Consider the following 20,996-nt stretch of genomic DNA (forward strand, 5'->3'; position numbering starts at 1 on the left):
AATAATAATTTATCGATTTCAATAAAAATAATAACGAAAATATACACGAAATTGAATCTTATAAGATAAATATGTTTTTAATATATAATTTATATCAAATTTATATTATTATAATATTTAGATTTTTAAAAGTGCCTTAATTAATAGATTTATATTAAAGATTAATTAGAAATCAAAATAATAGTACGATAAAAACATTATGTCCGATGGACCATGATTATTCATTTAAAAAATATAACAAAGTATATATTAAATTGTTATAAACAATAATTATAATTATCTTTTAATAATTTAATTAAAATTGTATAATAGAGCTAATTAATAAATTTAAATTAAACTGTAATCATTTTTTGAACTCTTTTGTAACTCTTAGGTTATCTAAATGTAATTATTTCATAAATAACAAATTGTTTATTTAATTTCAATTTTTGCTTTAAAATTAAGTTCTAATTTTGTTATATTATTATTATTATGAATTATTATGTATAATTATTGTATTCACAACTCATTATTATCACTTAAAATAACGTAAACAATGTCGGAAATTAAACATCAACAATTAAAAATATTATCACAATTTTCATCTGAAGATCAGGTAAAATTTAAAAAAAAAATAATGTTTATAAGATAAGAATATAATATTTTACATAAAATAATTAAATAATTAAAAAAAAATTCAATACCAGAATAATGAATATTGATTGTAAATATAAATAAATAGATTTAACTTTTTTTTTTATTAAAATGATTTAATATTAGGTAGTAAAAAAATTGCCTTCAGAAATGAATATAATATCTTGATTTCCTTTTTGATTATAGGAATATATAAATAAACTTCAAACTAATGATGGAATATGTTTATCTTCTATATATAATTCAAATATTGAAATACAAGTTAGAAGCAAAAATAAGAATTATAAAAATAATGTTGAATTTGATTTTATAAAATTAGAAAATATTTCTTTACAAAGTTTATCAAATTCTCAAAATGAATTAAAGATTAAATATACAGAGCAAAATAATATAAAAATAAAAAATGAATCTATGGAATCTATAACTCATTTAAATAACAAAAATATTTCTGATGATTTTAAATTAATAACAATCAATAATGAAATTAATAAAGAAGATATGAAAGATAACAATATTCCTATTAAAGTAAAAAAAGGTTTTGTATTTGAAAAAAATATTTTTAGTCAACTTAAAGATAAATCATATAATTATGAAATTAAAAATGAAAATTTAAATGATGAAAATAATGATCCTGAAACTAAATTTATAGCATCAATTAATCAAAATAAAATCAAGATCAATAGTTTAATTATGCTAAATAAACAAGTTAAAACATGTAACCAATGTTCAATGACATTTAGATATAAAAGACATTTAGATCGACATTTGGAAGGTCATCAAAAAAATAATTGTTCTCATTGCAATGCAAAATTTGCTAGACGCAAACATCTTGACATACATTTATTTCGTTCACATGGTGAAAGAGTAACAAAATATCCACATTCTTGTGATGTATGTTCTCGTAGCTTTCCTAAACGTATCTTATTAAATCGTCATCGTGCAAAACATAGCTATGAAAATGGCAAAGTTTGTTCAGATTGTGGAGAAATGTTAAAAACAGAAGAAGATGATAAAAAACACAAAGAATATTGTATAAGAAAACAATTTAAATGTAAAAAATGTTTACAAACATTTAGCATTGAACAAACATATACAGCTCATATCCAAAATCATAATAATCATAAATGCTCAAAATGTGATGTCACTTTCGCTTCTAAAAAAAAAGTGCATGAACATTATAAAATGGTACATTCTTCAAAAATGGATCATAATCAAATATCAAATGGTAAGTCTTTTAAAATAAAATAATAAAAAATGTATTAATAATTCATAAATATTGATTATTTTATAGGTATTTATTTTTGTGCTGACTGTAGAAATACTTTTTTAAAAAAGGATGATTATTCTCGTCATTTAAATTCTACATCACATCTTAATAAGATAAATAAAGAAATATCTCAAAGAAACATTTTTATATGTCTAATTTGTTCTAAGAAATTAATTTCACAAAGAGCTCTTGATCAACATATTAGACGTATACATAAAGAAGAAAAAAGATTTACATGTAATATATATGGTTGTACATTTCAATGTGCAAGAAAATCAGACTTGGATAGACATAAACAATTACATATAGAACAAAGAAACATTATATGTGAACAATGTGGTAAAACTTTTACTAGTGTTAGTATTCTTAATGATCATGTTCTTTATATACATAATAAAGAAAGACAATTTATATGTGAAGAATGTGGTAAAGCATTTAAACGAAATAGTTTATTAAAAAGACATAAATTATCTCATCAACAATATCGACCATTTGTTTGTATGCAATGTAGTACGGCTTTCAAGAGATCCCATCATCTTTCTCGCCACATGGAAACTTGTCATAGAATTACGCTTGAAAAGAAAAAGAAGGTAAGTTTAATTATATATTTCTATTTTATTTTCTAATCTGTTTATATCATTTAATAAAAATACACAATTAAATTATAATATTTAACAGGTAGTAAAACTCATGAAAACAGAAGATGGTCATCTTGTTCCAATACCAGAGAAACCAAAAAATCTTAAAAATTCCAAAAAATTAAAAATTAAAGCAGAATCTAATACAGTTTTAACATCAAATGATAAAACTTTATCTTTTCAAGATATGAATATTATTAATGAACATAAGGATTCAAATTTAGAAACACTATTATTTAATGATTTATATGAAAATTCAACATTATCATTAGAATTTAATTTATTATCAAATACAAATTCTGCCTCACAAGTTCTTTCATTAGTAGATATCAATGCAGAACAAATTGTGACTGTAGAAGTTACTAGTCCAAAAACATTAATAATGAATGATGTTATAGATCAATTTGAAGTAAATTATAATGAAATACTAAATTTCAATTATCGAGATTCAGAATTTGAAAATGCAATTCTAAATACAGATCAAAATTTATATGATCATGTAAATTATTCTGGACCATTAGAAACTGTGGAAGGAACATCACTTTTTCTAGATTCATATATTAATAAAATAGATACTTTACCAATAGAAAATTATTTAAATCAATCATTTCCATCATTTTTAAATCTTTAATCATAATTGTAAAATATTTAATTTATGGATTAAATAATTTATATTACATTTAGATAAATAATTTTAGCATTAATTTAATTTATAAATGTGTATATGAAATGTATATCTTATTTTTTTAAAAAAATAATTAAATTTTAAATCGCGGCAATCAAAAATGTGATATTTTTTAAATTAAATATTTTGTAATATTTAAATATTGTCAAAATTTATTATGCATTTAATAAGTAGAATGATTGTATAATAATTTTTCTAAATTTTTATTTATTATTTACATTAATGTATGTATGTGGATTAGTATATAGGATGTTCTAAAAATATAGACACATCAATTGACTGAATATTTCTGAAATAATTTCAAGTAATATTTTTCTTTGCAAAAATTTTCATTATGGCTTTATTAATGATATTTTTTTCAATTTTTATACATTATTTAGATTTACTTAATGCTAACCGCCAATATCCAACACATTGTAAGTTACAATTTGACCAGTTTTTTGTTAATTCATTAATAAACGAAAGTTTTTATAAAAGTTTTTATAAAACTTGATACTTGAAATTATAGCAGGAATCTAAATTCATTCTCCAATTAATCAGTGTTTCAATATTTTTGAGATACACTGTATATTATAGAAATATCATCATTTTTTTAATTGCTAAAAAATATATATTTTTTGAATATAACTATAGTGTTTGTCTTTCATTTAATGGCATTAATTAATAATAAGACATAAATTTATTATAGTTATATAATTACAAACTTTTTATATTACAAGAATATATATATTATTTTTAGAGAAAAAAAATATTGACAACTAGAAAATTAAAAAATTAGAAAACTTTTAAATTTCTCCATAATTATTGTTATATTTCTCAACTCTTTTGAGTTATCTTGTTATTTTTATAAGATTTATAATTTTTGATAAATTGATATTTCACAAGACTATCGATATAAAGTTTTTTGTTTTTGTTGGATAGTAGTTATGTATATTTATTATTTATTATAAAATAGAAAAAATATTTTCCTTTAAAATTAATATAAAATCTAAATAAATTTATAAATAATAAAAATAAGTATATTAAAATAATTAAGCAATGTTTGGTAATATATAAAAGCATCAATTATAGTTCAATTAAATAATTGTTAATATAAAAAAAAAATTATAAATTATTATATTATTATATATAAACTATTGTATATATATTCATATAAATTATATAAATTTTTATTATATAAAAAATAAACATTTATGATTATTGAATTTTTATTAAAAATAGATATTTTATAAATATTTTTAGTGAATATTCATATCTATTTTTTGCATATATTTATTTTTTTGTTGTATTCTTCTACATCCGATTATAATACATTATTATAAAATTTGTTACAAAATAATAAGAAATAATCCAATTAATTTTCTTTCTTCATTACTAGTATTAGGATAAATAAATGATTAATTATCTATTAATTTATCTTCTTCTTAAAGCATAAACCCATTTAAAAGTAAAATTCTCATGAACTGCTCTTAAAAATTATTCTTTGTAAGTAAACACTGCGTTGAAAATGATTTTTTGAAGTTATTTTTAACGCAGTACTTAAATATTTGTGAAGAATATTCTTAAAAAACAACTTGCGAGAGTTTTATTCTGAAATAGTTTCATACTTTTAAAAATTACATTTTTTATATATTTGGAAAGTTCATATCAAAATGTATGTTAACAAAGTTTTACATAATGATTTATACAAAAAATATATTATAACATATAATATACATTTTTAATTTTTTATAAACTTTTTTAACGCTACATTTTAATATTTTATATGCTTAAAAATTTTCCTGTTGTAAAATTCAAAATACAAGATTTGTGAATAAAGTTTAGGTAAAATTTTATTAACACTATGACTTTTTTTGATTTTTTATATGTTATTAAAATTATCAAATTTGTACAACTTACTTGTTTTTATACCCATATTCTTTATAGTCATTTTAAATCAACGATACTTAAGTAATGTATTAATATATTTCACAATATTTAGCTTGGACATTGTCTTTCACTTTAATTTCATTCTAAATTTTTCTCACGAAATAAATCTGTATAAAAGGACACTTAAAACTGCAGCAGTTGCTCCACCAATTAAGCTCCATGTAAATTTTGATGAATTTTTATTCTTATTTCCTTTCTTTAAATTTTTTAAAGATGTATTGTTATTTTTATGTGCACCTAACATTTTACGATATAAATTCTTTTCATGCTGAGCATCCTTAGCATTTTTTTCTTTTAAAATAGCTAATTCCATCTGAATAGCTTTTGTTTCTGGCTCCAATTTTGCTGCTTGAAGCAATGTTTGATATGCTAATGCATGTTCTCCTTTATAATGCAAAATTTTTCCTAGAATAATTTAATATTAAATAATTTTATATTAAAATATTTAATATATAAAATTTGTTACTATATATAAAATATATTTGTAATACTACCTTTTCTAAATAGAGCTTTTACATTTTGAGGTTGACAACTCAAAACACTTTCTACACTTTTCAATGCTGCATCATAAGCTTGTGTTTTCATTTGTGCAGCTGCTAAATTATTATATACTTTCATACGATCCTCTAACAAAGCTTGCAATTCTGCATCAGTAGTATCTTCTGCTTCACTTTGATAGGGTGTACGACTTTCTGTTGGTAACAAAAATTCTAATGCTCTCCGGTAACATTGAATTGCAAGTGTTGGTTCATTACGAGTAAACCACCAATTCCCACGTTCTCGTTTTTTATTGCTTTAAAAAAAAGACAATAATCAATCACAAAAATAAACATCAATAAATATGTAAAAAATAATTACCCAATTTCTTTCCGCTGATTAGCATTAAGTGTTTCTATTTCTGCTTCTAATTCACTTGATTTTAATTCAACTGTATATAAAATAGTTGCATTAGATGGAATATTTGGTTCTTTTCCTAGAGAACCATAAGCAAATCTTGGATCAACTTCAATTTCAGCAATTTCATTCACATCCATTAATGCAATTGCTAAATCTAATCCCTATAATTGAACAATATAATAAAAATATTATTGCAATAATGTTAAAATATTAATATTTATTATTAAAAAATTTACAATTATTATATTAATTTTTATAACAATATAATATATTTAACACTATAAGGGAATAAAAATCACACAAAAAATCTTTAAAATATTATTAAATATATAGATATATATTTAAAAAAATTTTAAAATAAGATTTAAAAAAGAATTCAAACCTGAATCAATTCAACATCTCCTAATTGAATTTTAAGATCTTCATACTTTTCAACTATTGTATTATCTTTTAATTTGCCAATAATTTTTAAAGTACAAATATCAGATCTATTTGGTCGTGTTCCATTTTTTCCATTTTTTATAACTTTTTTTTTAAGCTGTCCATTTCCTAAAATATCTATCCACTCTTCGGGTGGATGTTCATTTAAAGTTGCTTTTGTCATTGGTTCATTTGGATCTATATCAAAGTTTAATTCTTCATTAATGAAATCAGCTTGAGTTGTTCCTGACTGATTAGATTCATCTTCCATCTTCAAAAAAATTCAATAAATTATTCAATTTTATATATAAATTTTATATAAACAAGAAAATATAATATACTTTTAAAAAATATTATTTATAAAAGTTTATAAATTATAAAAATATTATTTATTTATAAATCATAAATGGTAAATTCACATTTTATTAAGGAATTAAAAATTATTCTTATTTCACATAGAAAAAAATTCCAGTCTTAATAAAATGCATGCTTAAAAATTAATTTTCAAGTTGCAATACCAAATATGTCATTTATATTTTAAAATGATATGTTATTAATTATAAAAAATATTAAATGATAAAATTGAAAATTTCGTATTTTATTTGACAAATCAACACATGTAACGAATATTCAATAAACAGTAGAAAAATGCATACTCATTCGATGAATCGAAGAAATTTGAAGTAAGATAAATATTACTATTTCTTATTATACCACATAATTCAGTTTTTAGATTGATTTTCCTCTAAAAATACATACCTTGTTATTTTCAAAAGTTTGAATAGTCATTAGAAATGTTTTGAAATAATTTATGTTTCGCAATACACGCGATATCAGTTGACTTCATTTATTACTTGAAATAAGCATTAGTAAAATATCGAAAATATTTAATCGATAATCGAATTTTTTTAAGCCATTTGATTACGTAAATATATATGAATTAATTAGTTTCATTCAATTGCTCGATTCAATTATTGAGATAAATTTACGACAAGTAAATATTTTTTTGTTTGATGAATTTTACAATGTATAAATAACCTAATAGTAATATGTATAATATGTATGAATCATTAATTTTTATTACTAATGAAATTGAAACAAGATACTATCATTTTGCATTTATTTAATATCTAATAATTTTTAATTTTCTATAATAAAAGAAAAATATATTAATAATTAATAATAAATTCATTCTATTTACAATAAAATAACAATAAATTTACTTACAATACTTACAAAATAAAACAAATCAATTTTTATGCTTCTTCATGTATAAATATTATTCTATAATAACCCAAAAAAAATAAAATAAGATGTATATATATATATATATATATATATATATATATTATAACAAATATATTTATAACATCGAAACTTCTATATTTATAATATCTGTATTTTTATATTATATCCTATATTTATATTATCAAAATTATATTTATAATTCATATATCAAAATTATATTAATTCATATATTAATTCTTTTATTATTTTATACATCATTTAAATATATTACTTTAATTATTCATTTATAAATAAAAATATAATAATGAAAATAAATATAAGATAATAATTAATTTTTTTTAATATATTATATATAATATATTGTATATATTGTATATATATCAAAATTTGATTATAAAAAAAAAGTATAAAAAAAAAGAATTTTTTTTAGTTGATTTTAATTAATGAATTGAATTTATATTTCTCAAATAAAAAAATATATAAATATATAATATTTTATTTGAATTTTTATAATAATATAAATTAATAATATGTTTTATAATTCTAAACTTATAACATATATTTGTTACATGCAAATAGATAACAATAAAGATAACCAATTGAATAATCCCACATTTCTAATATAAGCGCATGCGTAAGGGATCCACGTTCGATTATATACTATATATACACTGTATATTACATTTCATTCTGGTAGAATATACCTTAGTCTTCATCTGGTTAATTTCTGGATAAAAATATTTTTTATTAACAATGAAATTGCTTTTATTAGTGGGAGCAGTGTTAGCGATGTTTTGTACAACCGGTAATGCTGATAATACGAAAGGGCCAAAAGTTACAGATAAAGTAAGTAAATTAATTATGCCGGTATAATTCATTGTTTGATTTAATTCAAAAATAAAAAAAAATATATATAATTCATTAATACTAATCTTTTTCGTTTTTAAAAAATTTATTATCTTATCATTTGGATATATTTCTATTTATTTTTGATATTTCTATTTATTTTTGATTTTTTTAAATTTAAAAAATTTTTTTAAAATAAGTTAAATATATATATAATTATATATAAATTATATATGTATAATTTTATATATATATTATATATAATATATATATTTCATGTATATATATATATGAAAAAATGTATATAAATTTGTTTACATATTGAATATTTTTACATGTTAAATTTGTGATTATATGATTATATGATTATATTTTAATTTTTTTTTATATGCTGTGAAATTAAATATAACAAAATCTACATATGTAGGTATGGTTTGATATTAATATTGATGGTAAATATGAAGGAAGAATTGAAATTGGACTTTTTGGAAAAACAGTTCCAAAAACAGTTGAAAATTTCATTGAATTATCTAAAAAACCTCAAGGAGAAGGATATAAGGGTAGTAAATTTCATAGAGTCATTAGTGAATTTATGATTCAAGGAGGAGATTTTACAAAAGGAGATGGAACTGGAGGTTTGAATTATGATATGATATTATGATATTATTTAATTATATTATTTATTTCTGTATATATTTTGAAATTACATTTTATTTAATATGAAATTGTAACTGAATAAATTTAAAAAATTTTTTAAATAATTAAAATATTTATATTTAAAATATTTAACAATTTGTTTAATAATTTTATTATAATTTTATCCATCAGGACACAGTATTTATGGTAGTCGTTTTAAAGATGAAAATTTCAAATTGAATCATTATGGTGCTGGATGGTTATCTATGGCAAATGCTGGAAAAGATACTAATGGTTCTCAGTTTTTTATTACTGTAAAACAAACTCCATGGCTTGATGGTAGACATGTTGTATTTGGCAAAGTAATTAAAGGAATGGTATGTAATTATTTAAATATAATTAAATTGAAAATATAAATTTATATTATTTATATATCATTTAAATATAATCTATCATATTTTTTACATATATATTTATTAAAAAAATAATTTTATACAGGATGTAGTAAGAAAAATTGAAAATGTAAATACTGATACACGAGATAGACCAATAAAAGATGTTGTAATTGCTGATTGTGGTGCAGAAGTAGTAGCAAATCCTTTCAGTGTATCAAAAGAAGATGCTACAGATTAAATATATTTTCATTTTTATAATAATGAAAATTAATAATTTTTAACTACCATATGCTAAAAAAAATTCTAATATGATCATAATTTTTTTTACTAAATATTCAGAAAAAATAATATTTGAAAATTTATTACAAAAGTTATTTAAATATTATTTGCATAATTGTTAAAATAATTATTTTAATAAATCTTGTTATAATATTATTGAAATATTTTAACAATTAAAAATTATTAAAAAATATATAATAAAAATGTTTTTATTATTTTATAATTATTTTAAATATTAATATATTATTTTGCAAATCACAAATAATAAATGAATATTAAACATATGGAGTTAAAAAATATTGTTTTAAGCTTTCTTGTCTTTCTTTTCAATTTTCATGAAACCATATATATATATATATATATATATATATATCAAAACATATAATAAATTTTATATACTTATAATCACATTTTTTCAAATAAACTTAAATTGTTTATAATGTTTTATTTTGTTTCATTTCTTTTATAACCATATTTATTGTCACAGATAATACAAATGTGATAAAAATAAATGAAATATTCACATAGTATTATGGAGAGATATACTTCATTAATGTTGTAACATATAATACCAATACCTTTCACTTTAAAGTTCATGACATTCTCACAAATAATTTCTTCATTCATTTTTATAGAACATTTGTTGAACATTTGCATAAATCACAATCAATAAAATAATTAATGAAGAAATTTTATTATATATTTTTATTATTTATATTATTTATATTATATATTTATATTAATTTTTTATAATTTTAATAATTTTTTATTAATTTTATATATATATTATATAGATATATGAAATATTAAAATAATTTTGAATAATGTAGTAATTGTTGAAAGATGATAAAAATAAACATATTATGGAAAAATCATTTTGAAAAATTTGAAATTATATCATTTTATTTTATTTTTTTTTCTAATAGTTGTTTCTTTATTATACAGACATATGTAATTGCTATCATTCTTAAGTATTTATTATGTAAATAATTGATAAATTGATAAATTAATAAAATTATTAAATTGAGCATATTTTTTGAAAAATTATCTATATAGGTTATAAGATTTTTATAATAAATATCTAATTTATTTTATCTATTTTATTATATTATTATAAAATATCATATATTTATTTAAAAAAAAATAGGAAATGTCTCTTTTAAGAATTTTCCTTTTTTATAATTGTTTTAATATCTAAAATGATTTAATCTTTGTTCTATATAATTTTTTCTCTCGGACAACTTTCAATGCAGCTCGTTCAAATACTCTGATAAAAATATAATTTTTTAATATATCATAACGCTAGTGATTTCAATATACTATGTATTTCATGTGTTATAACCTTAGTGTGAAATTTAAATAAATTATTTATTTTTATCAATTATAATTTTCTTATATGTAATTTTTTTTTATCTTTTGTATGTCATTGTTTAATTATATTAAATATAATAATTGTTAGTCAAATTTTTATATCAAAATACTACATTGAGTATTGAAATTAATTAAAATTTGATTTTGTTAGATTACTATTTAAAAAATGCTTCAAACAAAATCTATATTATTTTATATTATATTTTTTTTATTTTTAATGTTGATTCTTTTATTCTACATACTTGGAGTTGTTCGTTATATTACGGATTTTGAAGAAAATACTTGCGATATGACATATATGTTTGAATATCCACAATATGTGGTACGTAAATATAATATTTAAAAAATATATATATATAAAATATTATTGTATATTATATAAATATAATATATATAAAATATTATTGTATATTATATAAATATAATATATATAAAATATTAATCTATTTTATTTTAATTCTTTTTAATTGTAAATCTATATATTATTTTATTAAATTAAATTGTAACAATCATATAATAATAATTTTATAATTTTATGATATAATTATATAATAATTTTAATAAAATTTTATATTTAAAATTATATATTACATTATTATGATTGAAATTGATTTTTGAATTATAAAAGATTTTTATAAATTTTCTTTTAACTTGAATAACATTTTTATTCATCTTTTTTTTGAACATTTATAGTAGATCTTATTAATTTTATTTCAAATTAATTTATAAATTAACTTTATTTGTTGTATTATTACTATTATTATATTAATAAATTAATTTAAACTTAATTTGTAAGTATAATATAAAAAATATTAATTTTAATAATTAACATATAATAGTTTTTTCCTTTAATAAAAATCTTTTATTATAAATATTTGAAAAGAGGATCTCCTTAAATAATGAAATAGAAGAACGATACCCAAGATATGGATTATATGCATATGGAGAAGGTTTTGTTATTGAAAAACTTAGAAGAATGTATTTCTCAGGAATACCTGTACTCTTTATACCTGGTAATCTTGGATCTCATGAGCAAGGTTTTTAAAATCTGTTATTAGAAGATACTTTAATTTAAATCTATTGTTAATAATTCTTTGTTTTTAGTAAGATCTCTTGCTTCTGTCAGTTTGAGAAAAAGTTTAAAAGATAGGACTCCATTTCATTTTGATTATTTTACTGTTTCAATAGGCAAGGATTATTCTGCTTTATATGGAGGTATGAATAAAAAGAATATATGATATAATTATATATAATTATAATGTATATTTTATATACATTATAATTTTATTATATATAAAATAATAATTTTATTAATAAATAATCATTTTACTCATCATTTATCACTTATCTTTTTTTATTTTTTTCATATATTTTTTTAAATAATTCATATATAATTTATTATTAGTCAATCTGTTAATTAAATATTTTCTTAATAATCTTAGTAAGCTTAAAATATATTAAAGATATTTTCATATATATTTTAGCATTTTTTCTTTACACTTAATAATATATATAATAATTGAAATAATTTACTTTAATTCTTAAGTATAATAAATAATTATAATTATTTATAAAAAGTTTTAATACTATATATTATTATTATAATAGAAAAAATTGTTTAAAGTGATATCCTTTATAGCATATTTCAAATTCACTAAAATCAATAAAGAAAGAGTTAATAAACAGGTTGACTTTTAAATAATTAAAAAGAATAAATGATAATTTATTATAATTAATTCAAGGTGTATTGATTGAAGAAACAATGTATGTTTCATATTGTATACAAAAAATATTAAGTTTATATAAATCTAAAATAGATAACATTGTGCTTATAGGACATTCAATGGTAAATACATTTAGTATTATTATATTTATTTCGGTAAGGATATTATATTATTTCTTTATTTTTAGGGAGGTATTATAGCTAAAGGTTCTGTTTTGATGACTCCAAATATAAATGCTAGTGTTGCAAGTATTATTATTACTTTAGCTACTCCTCATACACCTACATTAGCATTAGACTATACTTTTGTTAATTATTATAAAAATTTAGAAAAACGCTTAAATGATATAAAAGATGCAGGAATAAATGTGATATCAATAGGAGGTGGACCACGAGATACACTCATAACATCAACACAAATTTTAGATCCTACAGCAGATATTAATGTTATTTCTAATGCTATACCAGATGTTTGGAAATCTGTAGATCATCTTAGTATTTTATGGTGTAAACAATTAGTATTATCTATTGTGCATTCATTATTTGATTCTGTCAATTATGCTCAAAAACCACCTAAAATATTTTCCACAACTAATGAAAGAATGCAGGCATTATCATATCATTTTTATCATGTAAGAAAGTTTTTTAAAGTCATTTTCATCTGTAAAAGTATTTAAACTATAAAAATTAATTTTACAGCGTACTTCTGGAAAAAGATTATATTTTTATAAAGAAATAATACAATTTGAAACTGATGGTGAATGGATAGAGAATATTCAAAGACATTATACATGGAGTAATAAAAACTCATTTAAGAAAACATCTTCTATTTATCTTATGATTAGATTAAGTGGACAACCAGATTATTTAACTATTGATACTAAAAATTTAGAATCTAAAGATTGGTTATTTGCATGTACAGCATCTAATATACAAGGACAATCAAGAATTTGGTAATATTAAATTATTGCTTTTAATTAAAAATTATAAATTTATTAAAATATTATTATAAAAAAAATATTCTATATTTAATTTAGCAATTGGGGTTGGAACTTGACAAATAGAACAAGAATTTTATCAGATCCTTTACATCGTATAAGAAAAACTGTTGATTTAAATTTGCAAGAGATAAAATATCCTGGTGTAACACATATTGTAATAAGAATTACACCAGATAATTTAGAAAAATATGTTACAATAAATGTAGATTTATATTCTTATGATACAAGATTTATATTTATTAAGAATAATCTATCTTTATTGAAAAATTTATTTATTTTACCTCAAATAAAAAAATCTCATCCTGGACATATTAGATATTATGCTAGTTTTGATAACTTTGTAGATGTTATTGCTGTTGAACTTAAAGCATCTGGATGTATGGATCCAAAACATGCAATTGTTGAATTAATAGAACCATGGAGTATTGGAGTTACACAAATTCAATTTTTTACAGTTATGTGAGTATAACTGTAAATTTTTTTTTTTAAATTATTAAAATTTTTTAATATTTTAGAGATAATGGACCAAAAATAATGAAAATTCAAACTAAAAATAAGAATTCTAATATTTCTCCAAATTTAAGAATAACTCTAGATCCTGCATGTTCATATGTAATTAATATTCAAAAAGGTGGAATTGTAGATCAAATATCTTGTATTGTAAGAGATCGTTGGTATTTATTGTATACAACAATTATTAGTTTACTTTTGTTATTTTTGTCTACAAGAATCAATCATGGCCATAATCAAACTCCAATAATAATAATTACGATATTTCTGTCATTTTGTTACAATTTAATGTTTGAATGTTTAATTGCTTTGGCAATTATTTGTGTATTTACTATTGGACTTTGCTGTTGCATTATATTCTTTGGCTCAGTAGCTCATAATATTGCTGTGAGGTAAAAAATTATAATTATCTTAATACATATGTTTATATTATAAAAAATTTTTTATGTTATTCAATTTATCAATTTTTTTTTAGGTTTCTAGCACGTGTAATAACTTTTTCAACAACATGGTCAGATTGGCTGCTTGGAGGATTAAATCAATTACCATTTATTACTACAATTCTTGTTTTATCTTTAATTCCAGCAACATGTGGAGCTTTAGCTATGTTAATTTCCATTTTTCTTTATTTTTTAAATTTGACGAAAATGTATGAAGATTATTTAGAAGAACTTTTAATGGCTTCATTGCAACATTTTAATTGGATAAGACAATTTAGAAGTACAAAAAATAATTCTGAAGATACAAGACAAAAAATATTCAATCATCTTATTTTTTTTATACTTTGGTGTTTTACTGCTATTCCAGCTGTACCATCTGTACTTGTTTGGGCAAAAAATTTCAGGTTTGTAAATTATTTTTAAAAAAATATAAAATATGGGTATTCAGTATTAAAATTATTACTGTAAATTTGTTTTAGTTACAATATGAAACTTTCTTCGGAAGATTCTTTATTACTTCAAAGCTGGATAATTTTAGTAACATGTGGTACAATGGGATGGGTGCAGCTTCCTTCTAATAATCATAAAACTCGATCTCAAATATTATCCAGTATATTATGTTTTTTAGGTTGGGTAGTACTTTTAATGGGAGCAGCACCTCATCCACCTTTTTATCAATATTGTATACCACCTATTGTAGCAGGAACTATTAGTATTATTGCATTAAATTTCATTTTTTCTTAGAATATTATTTATTTAAAATAATATTTTAATTTAATTTTCCTCTTTACATCAGTTTCATGTACATCTAAATTGTATATATTGTGTTTGTATAAAAATATTTATATTTAAAATATGTATAATAATATAATAATTATATTGAAATTAATTTCATTAAACTTTTAACTATTCCGCGCTTGAACAATTTGTTCTATAATCCTTACTATTGTTTTTTTGTGTCTTTATATCTTTAGAAGAAAAAGTGCTTATAAAAAATGTGCAAAAACTTTATCTGTTAAACTATGTTACAATATAATATTTAGGCCCCAAATATAAAAAATATAAATATAATATAATATAATAAATAATATATAAATATAATAAATTGATAAAAATTTGACATTTTATTTTAATGTTCAAAAAATGAAAATAATATTACATATTATTATACTGAAATATTTTTCGCTTAATACATATAAATACAAACTATAACTTAAAATTATTTGAAATTAACAACTATGAGTCAAATTTGTAACAATTCATTTTGATTTTAATCATTTACAAATCTAACTTGAAGTTTAGATTGAATGGATTATAATATATAATATATATAATTATATTATTAATTTATAATAATATATATAATTATATAAAATAATTTGTATATTATTATAAATAAAATACCTATATACACATTACAAGTTAATATTTTTTATTTAATTTATAAATAATTGGGAAATATTAAAATATTTTATTATACAGCAAACAATAAATTTATTGTTTATCGGAAAAAGATATACAGTTTTAACATTTTTATATGACCTATTTAACATCACATTTATTGTATTATTTTTATTGTATTATTGCTATTTTTAATATTTTATATGTGTCTTAAATTCATTAACTAAAAAATTTTTTTTATTCTTATTTTTAATTTTAGATAATTTTATTTAATTAATCAACAATTGTTTAAATAACAAACTAAATTACATCAAATTGATAGAAAAAATTGAATTCAACTTTATGTAGATATATGATCTATTTACTGTTTACAAGATAATGATATACACATTTATGTAAATTAATGGGACCCAAAAATAATCATGATATATGCAATTATTATAGAAATATGGCAGTAACCTAATTTTACAAATTAATAATATAATGCCCACTCATTTTCTTGTAGAAATGTATCAACTACTTCCTTCATTGCTAAATTAGGGATTAATTGATCCTGAGTCAAACGAACTCTAGTAACTGGATCAAAGTGTCCCACCCTTTGTAAATGTTCTTCAATGTCTTTTCGTTCATATGTAATTCCACTTGGCGTTATTACAGGTTCTTGTAAAATTTCAAAACTAATTTTTCCACATAAATAATCAGGTACTTCTCTTTTCTATTCCACATATTCATAAAAATTTCAGATAATACATAATTACTTTTTTTCATATGCAATTAAAAACTTCAAAAATAATCAAGAATATAAACTCACCCTTCTTCTTTCATCCACTTTTGCAAATAAATCATTAAGGTGAGCCATACATGTATCTCTTTTTTCTTCTATCTCTTCTTTTTTCCTTGTAAATTCAATAGATGAGGCTTCTCCTTCACTTTTACTATCTGCATCTTTAACTGCCTCTTGTTCCTTTAAAGCAGCTAAACTTCGTTCAGCATCTTCTACTATCAATTGATTCAGATATGATTGTAATTCAATATCTTGAGCAATTCTCTGTTCTTCTCTCAATTGGAAACAACGTTTTCGTGCTTGCCTTAAAATACTGGTCATATCATCTCCATAGTTTAACTTTTGTTCCTTGGCCAAATCCACAGCTACATTATCGTTGAGATGTGTAATCATGAGAATGGCAAATTTCACATTGCCATAAAAACCATGAATACCATAAAAAAAAATATTCACAAGATACTTCCATATTTCACAATGATATATATATATTGTACAATAAAATATTATATATATATATATATATAAATATACATATAAGCAAGATAATCTAATCTTTAAATGCTGTCATAGATGAAATTTTATTTTAAATAAATGTTGTTTTCATACAACTTTTTTCAATGATAGCTTTTAAAGATTAAGATAATATATAAAAAAAGATATGGCATATAAAACTATATTAATAAACAAATAAAGTTTTTTATTAAAAAATATTTTGCAAAATGCAATTTAAATATATAATGTTTACTTTGATTATATGAAATAAATAAAATGATTTTATAATGAAATGATAATATTAATATTATCATAATGTATATTAATATAAAATAATATTAATATACATAATTTATAATTATTTTATAAAAATTATGATGAAATATTTTCCTATAAATAAATTTTTGTAAGAAGCATATTATAATAAGAAGCCAATGAAATTTCAAAACAAAAATATAGCGACATACCTCTTTGTAAATGTTTCACAGCTTCATCAAAGAGTTCCATTTCGAGAAGAGCTAGACCCAAGAAAAAATGACCCTTCACCAGACATGGATCGATATCGAGAGCACGTCTGCAGTCTAGACAGGATGATTCCCATCGTTTCAATTTCAGGTTACACAGCGCTCGGTTCGTAAAATATAGTGCTTGGGTTGGATTTTTAATCTGCAGGAATGAGATGCAATGTCGTAACTTGCCTGCATAGATTCATAGTAGCACTCACAATTGCTTTGGTGTAGCAGTGTGCAGCATCCTCATATTTGTGAAGATTGAAAAGTCGATTTCCTTCTTCTTTTAACTCTTTGTCAGAGAGGTTGGCGGTTGTATACATTTTACTCATCTTGGCAACAAATTTTGTGCCGTATTAAATGCTCTTCTACATATGAAGTCTCGTTGAATTATTTACTAATACTTCTTATAAGAAAAAATAGTCGAATTGTAAACAAGTCGACTAACAAAATAATATTGTATAACCTTAACCTTAATGACATATACGTTCTTCCATTTTCCTTGTGAGTTTATCAGTCATTAACTAAAATGTAATAAAGAAGTACATAGTAAATAAAACTAGGAGGAAGCTATCTTTCAATATAAAGTCTGATTTTCAAAAAATATTCAATATGAAAATATTTTAATATTTGTCCAATATTATAACATTGTAACTAAATATTGTAACATTTTTTAAAAATATTTTTGTTCTGTGTAATACTTTATTTATTTATTTATTTTCCTTTTCCTTTTCAAATTTACAGAGAATTTCATCCTATTTTTAACCATAATTTTAGTAAATTATAATTATCAATTATAAAAAAAAATTTTAAAATAATTAATTTGCTCATTTCAGAAATTAAAATTATATAAAAATAATGAAGTATATAAATATTGTCATTTTTTGATTAGAATATTTTTATTGTATTTCTTGTGATGTAAAAAATTTTATTACATCTATTATTTTAATTATTAAAATCTTTTTTTAATTCAAAATTATAGAAGTACAAGTACATATATTTATATTTATAGAATTCATAGTTTGAAGTGTTATGTATTTGATATAATAACATAATGTTTATATAATCAGCTGATGTAGCGTATTAATTAATAAAATTAATTAATAAAATAAGTAAAAAAATTTATTGAAAAATAATTTTATTTTTGTTTATTTTTTAAAATAATTATTATTTTCTACTTCAAACTATAAAATTAATTATATTTTTTAATTATTTTACATATTGCTATATATTATTAATCTTAGATATACTATATATACAGATAGGTTTGTTTGTTATAGAGTGTCTATTGTATTCAGCAATAATTCCTATTTTATGTTTAAAAAATTCTAACATTTTTTTTGCAATCAATCTATTATTTTCATGTACATCTGAATGTTTTAAAAAATCATTCACCTATAAAAATAAAATAATTATTTATTATAATAACAATTTTTTTATAATAAAAAATAAAAAATTGAAATTACCTTCATCCATCTGCATTCAGAAATTTCTTTTTCACATTTTTTAATATCGAAATTAAGAGGGGTTAAATAAGCAACCATATATATATCAGAACAATTAAATGAATAATCATGAACATGTCTAAAGCTTATTATACACTTGAAAATAGTTTGTATACCAGTTTCTTCTAAAATTTCTCTTTTCACAGCTTCTTCTAAATTTTCTCCTTTAATAAAAAAATTTGAAAGGTAAAAGTATTATATAATATATATATATATATATATATATATATATATATATATATTATCTAATATCAATTAAATTAATTTAATATTAATTTATTATAATAAATTATAAAAAATTATATACCTGGATTGACATAACCACCTGGTAATTTCCACATAGCTTTTTTGTTTACATATTTTTCTTTAAGAACTAAAACTTCTTGAGTTTCTTCATTATAAACAAACCCACCAATTCCTAAATTTGTATGTGCGTAAGGTGGAATATTACATTCTTCATTAACTAACCATCGATAAAGCATGACATATTCTTGTTTTGCATGATGAAATTTAAATCCTTCTTTCACAAGTATTGGTATCCATTCTGAATGTGATAAATATACACGAAACCATATTGTGCGTTTTTTATTTTGTATCCACTCTTGTAAAGATGCTAAAAAAATTATTATTATTATTATTATATATATATATTTATATATATATATATATATATATATATATAAATGTTAATTTCTAATTATTAGATTGTTTGATTTTGAAAAAGTAATAATAATAATGAATTTATGAATTTTTCAAATAATTTTTATATTACATACCTGTAAGACGATGAGCAAATACTTGAGACGTGCAAGATTCTTCATTTGAATCGATAGTTATGCCATTATAGTGATCATTATTCCCTTTAAAACACTTCGATGCCATAATTACAGAAAGATTACTATAATATGTTTTACGGCGCAATATAGTATAAAAAATAATATGATGTCTTACTAAAAATTGTTGTTTTAACCGTAACAACGTAATAAAGTTTTGAAGTTTCAATCCTACACATTGCAACATTTGAAAATATGAAATATAAACATTTTTGAAATTTTTCAATGATGTTATTTATTATCATATTTTGTATAGATACGTAAATTAAAAATTTTTATATAACATGATTAAAACTAGTTTATCTTAGTATGTGTAACATTATCTTAATAATGTATAATGTTAGAATAAAAATTTCTAACCTAATATTTTTAAGACAAAAGTATTTGCAATAGACGTATAAGATATCTTGCCTTTCGTATATATATTTATAATGCAATATAATAATATTAATATAAATTCATTATTTATTACTTAATTATAAATTAATAGAATTATAAAACGTAACAAAATTATAAAATGTAACAAAATTTTATTTAATTAATTATCGTCAACA

General features: G+C 19.9%; 6 protein-coding genes across 12 annotated transcripts; 3 read left to right on the forward strand and 3 right to left on the reverse strand.

Annotated features, from left to right (window-relative positions):
* The first annotated feature begins 342 nt into the window (after positions 1 to 342).
* LOC100577250 (zinc finger protein 845) lies at positions 343 to 3,169 on the forward strand. The gene is made up of 4 exons (XM_026443790.1): positions 343 to 595; positions 820 to 1,858; positions 1,925 to 2,490; positions 2,579 to 3,169. The coding sequence occupies exons 1-4, from the start codon at positions 536 to 538 to the stop codon at positions 3,167 to 3,169; spliced, it is 2,256 nt and encodes a 751-aa protein (XP_026299575.1). The 5' UTR covers positions 343 to 535.
* A 1,868-nt stretch (positions 3,170 to 5,037) lies between these two features.
* On the reverse strand, positions 5,038 to 7,760 carry LOC550701 (peptidyl-prolyl cis-trans isomerase FKBP8). 4 transcript variants are annotated; one of them, XM_006557452.1, is made up of 5 exons: positions 7,706 to 7,760; positions 6,432 to 6,740; positions 6,011 to 6,210; positions 5,647 to 5,945; positions 5,038 to 5,557 (listed from the first exon to the last, which is right to left on the reverse strand). In XM_006557452.1, the coding sequence occupies exons 2-5, from the start codon at positions 6,738 to 6,740 to the stop codon at positions 5,247 to 5,249; spliced, it is 1,119 nt and encodes a 372-aa protein (XP_006557515.1). In that variant the 5' UTR covers positions 7,706 to 7,760; the 3' UTR covers positions 5,038 to 5,246. The 4 variants fall into 4 exon arrangements, with proteins under 4 accessions (XP_006557515.1, XP_026299576.1, XP_006557516.1 ...); XM_026443791.1 differs by lacking the exon at positions 7,706 to 7,760 and adding an exon at positions 7,229 to 7,502; XM_006557453.3 differs by lacking the exon at positions 7,706 to 7,760 and adding an exon at positions 7,229 to 7,384 and having other exon boundaries at positions 6,432 to 6,667.
* A 627-nt stretch (positions 7,761 to 8,387) lies between these two features.
* On the forward strand, positions 8,388 to 10,065 carry Ppib (peptidylprolyl isomerase B (cyclophilin B)). The gene is given in 4 exon segments (NM_001242544.1): positions 8,388 to 8,563; positions 8,991 to 9,198; positions 9,392 to 9,576; positions 9,698 to 10,065. Coding segments are annotated over 4 exon segments (621 nt in total). The 5' UTR covers positions 8,388 to 8,470; the 3' UTR covers positions 9,833 to 10,065.
* A 1,055-nt stretch (positions 10,066 to 11,120) lies between these two features.
* Positions 11,121 to 15,669, forward strand: LOC724361 (GPI inositol-deacylase). 2 transcript variants are annotated; one of them, XM_006557455.3, is made up of 11 exons: positions 11,122 to 11,566; positions 12,128 to 12,281; positions 12,349 to 12,459; positions 12,987 to 13,090; positions 13,156 to 13,216; positions 13,298 to 13,599; positions 13,667 to 13,920; positions 14,005 to 14,427; positions 14,484 to 14,870; positions 14,954 to 15,322; positions 15,398 to 15,669. In XM_006557455.3, the coding sequence occupies exons 1-11, from the start codon at positions 11,411 to 11,413 to the stop codon at positions 15,660 to 15,662; spliced, it is 2,586 nt and encodes an 861-aa protein (XP_006557518.1). In that variant the 5' UTR covers positions 11,122 to 11,410; the 3' UTR covers positions 15,663 to 15,669. The 2 variants fall into 2 exon arrangements, with proteins under 2 accessions (XP_001120182.3, XP_006557518.1); XM_001120182.5 differs by having other exon boundaries at positions 11,121 to 11,566; positions 13,156 to 13,599.
* A 989-nt stretch (positions 15,670 to 16,658) lies between these two features.
* Positions 16,659 to 18,644, reverse strand: LOC551229 (E3 ubiquitin-protein ligase CHIP). 3 transcript variants are annotated; one of them, XM_016915305.2, is made up of 5 exons: positions 18,577 to 18,644; positions 18,320 to 18,472; positions 18,063 to 18,261; positions 17,131 to 17,528; positions 16,659 to 17,034 (listed from the first exon to the last, which is right to left on the reverse strand). In XM_016915305.2, the coding sequence occupies exons 2-5, from the start codon at positions 18,434 to 18,436 to the stop codon at positions 16,792 to 16,794; spliced, it is 957 nt and encodes a 318-aa protein (XP_016770794.1). In that variant the 5' UTR covers positions 18,437 to 18,472; positions 18,577 to 18,644; the 3' UTR covers positions 16,659 to 16,791. The 3 variants fall into 3 exon arrangements, with proteins under 3 accessions (XP_016770794.1, XP_016770793.1, XP_623660.2); XM_016915304.2 differs by having other exon boundaries at positions 18,320 to 18,631; XM_623657.6 differs by having other exon boundaries at positions 17,131 to 17,468; positions 18,320 to 18,630.
* A 633-nt stretch (positions 18,645 to 19,277) lies between these two features.
* On the reverse strand, positions 19,278 to 20,835 carry LOC727282 (nucleoside diphosphate-linked moiety X motif 6). The gene is made up of 4 exons (XM_026443897.1): positions 20,386 to 20,835; positions 19,917 to 20,222; positions 19,571 to 19,773; positions 19,278 to 19,499 (listed from the first exon to the last, which is right to left on the reverse strand). Exons 1-4 carry the CDS (start codon positions 20,627 to 20,629, stop codon positions 19,329 to 19,331), a joined length of 924 nt encoding a protein of 307 aa, XP_026299682.1. The 5' UTR covers positions 20,630 to 20,835; the 3' UTR covers positions 19,278 to 19,328.
* Positions 20,836 to 20,996: the final 161 nt, after the last annotated feature.

Source organism: Apis mellifera, linkage group LG11, assembly GCF_003254395.2.
Source record: "Apis mellifera strain DH4 linkage group LG11, Amel_HAv3.1, whole genome shotgun sequence".
NCBI classification, from domain to species: domain Eukaryota; kingdom Metazoa; phylum Arthropoda; class Insecta; order Hymenoptera; family Apidae; genus Apis; species Apis mellifera.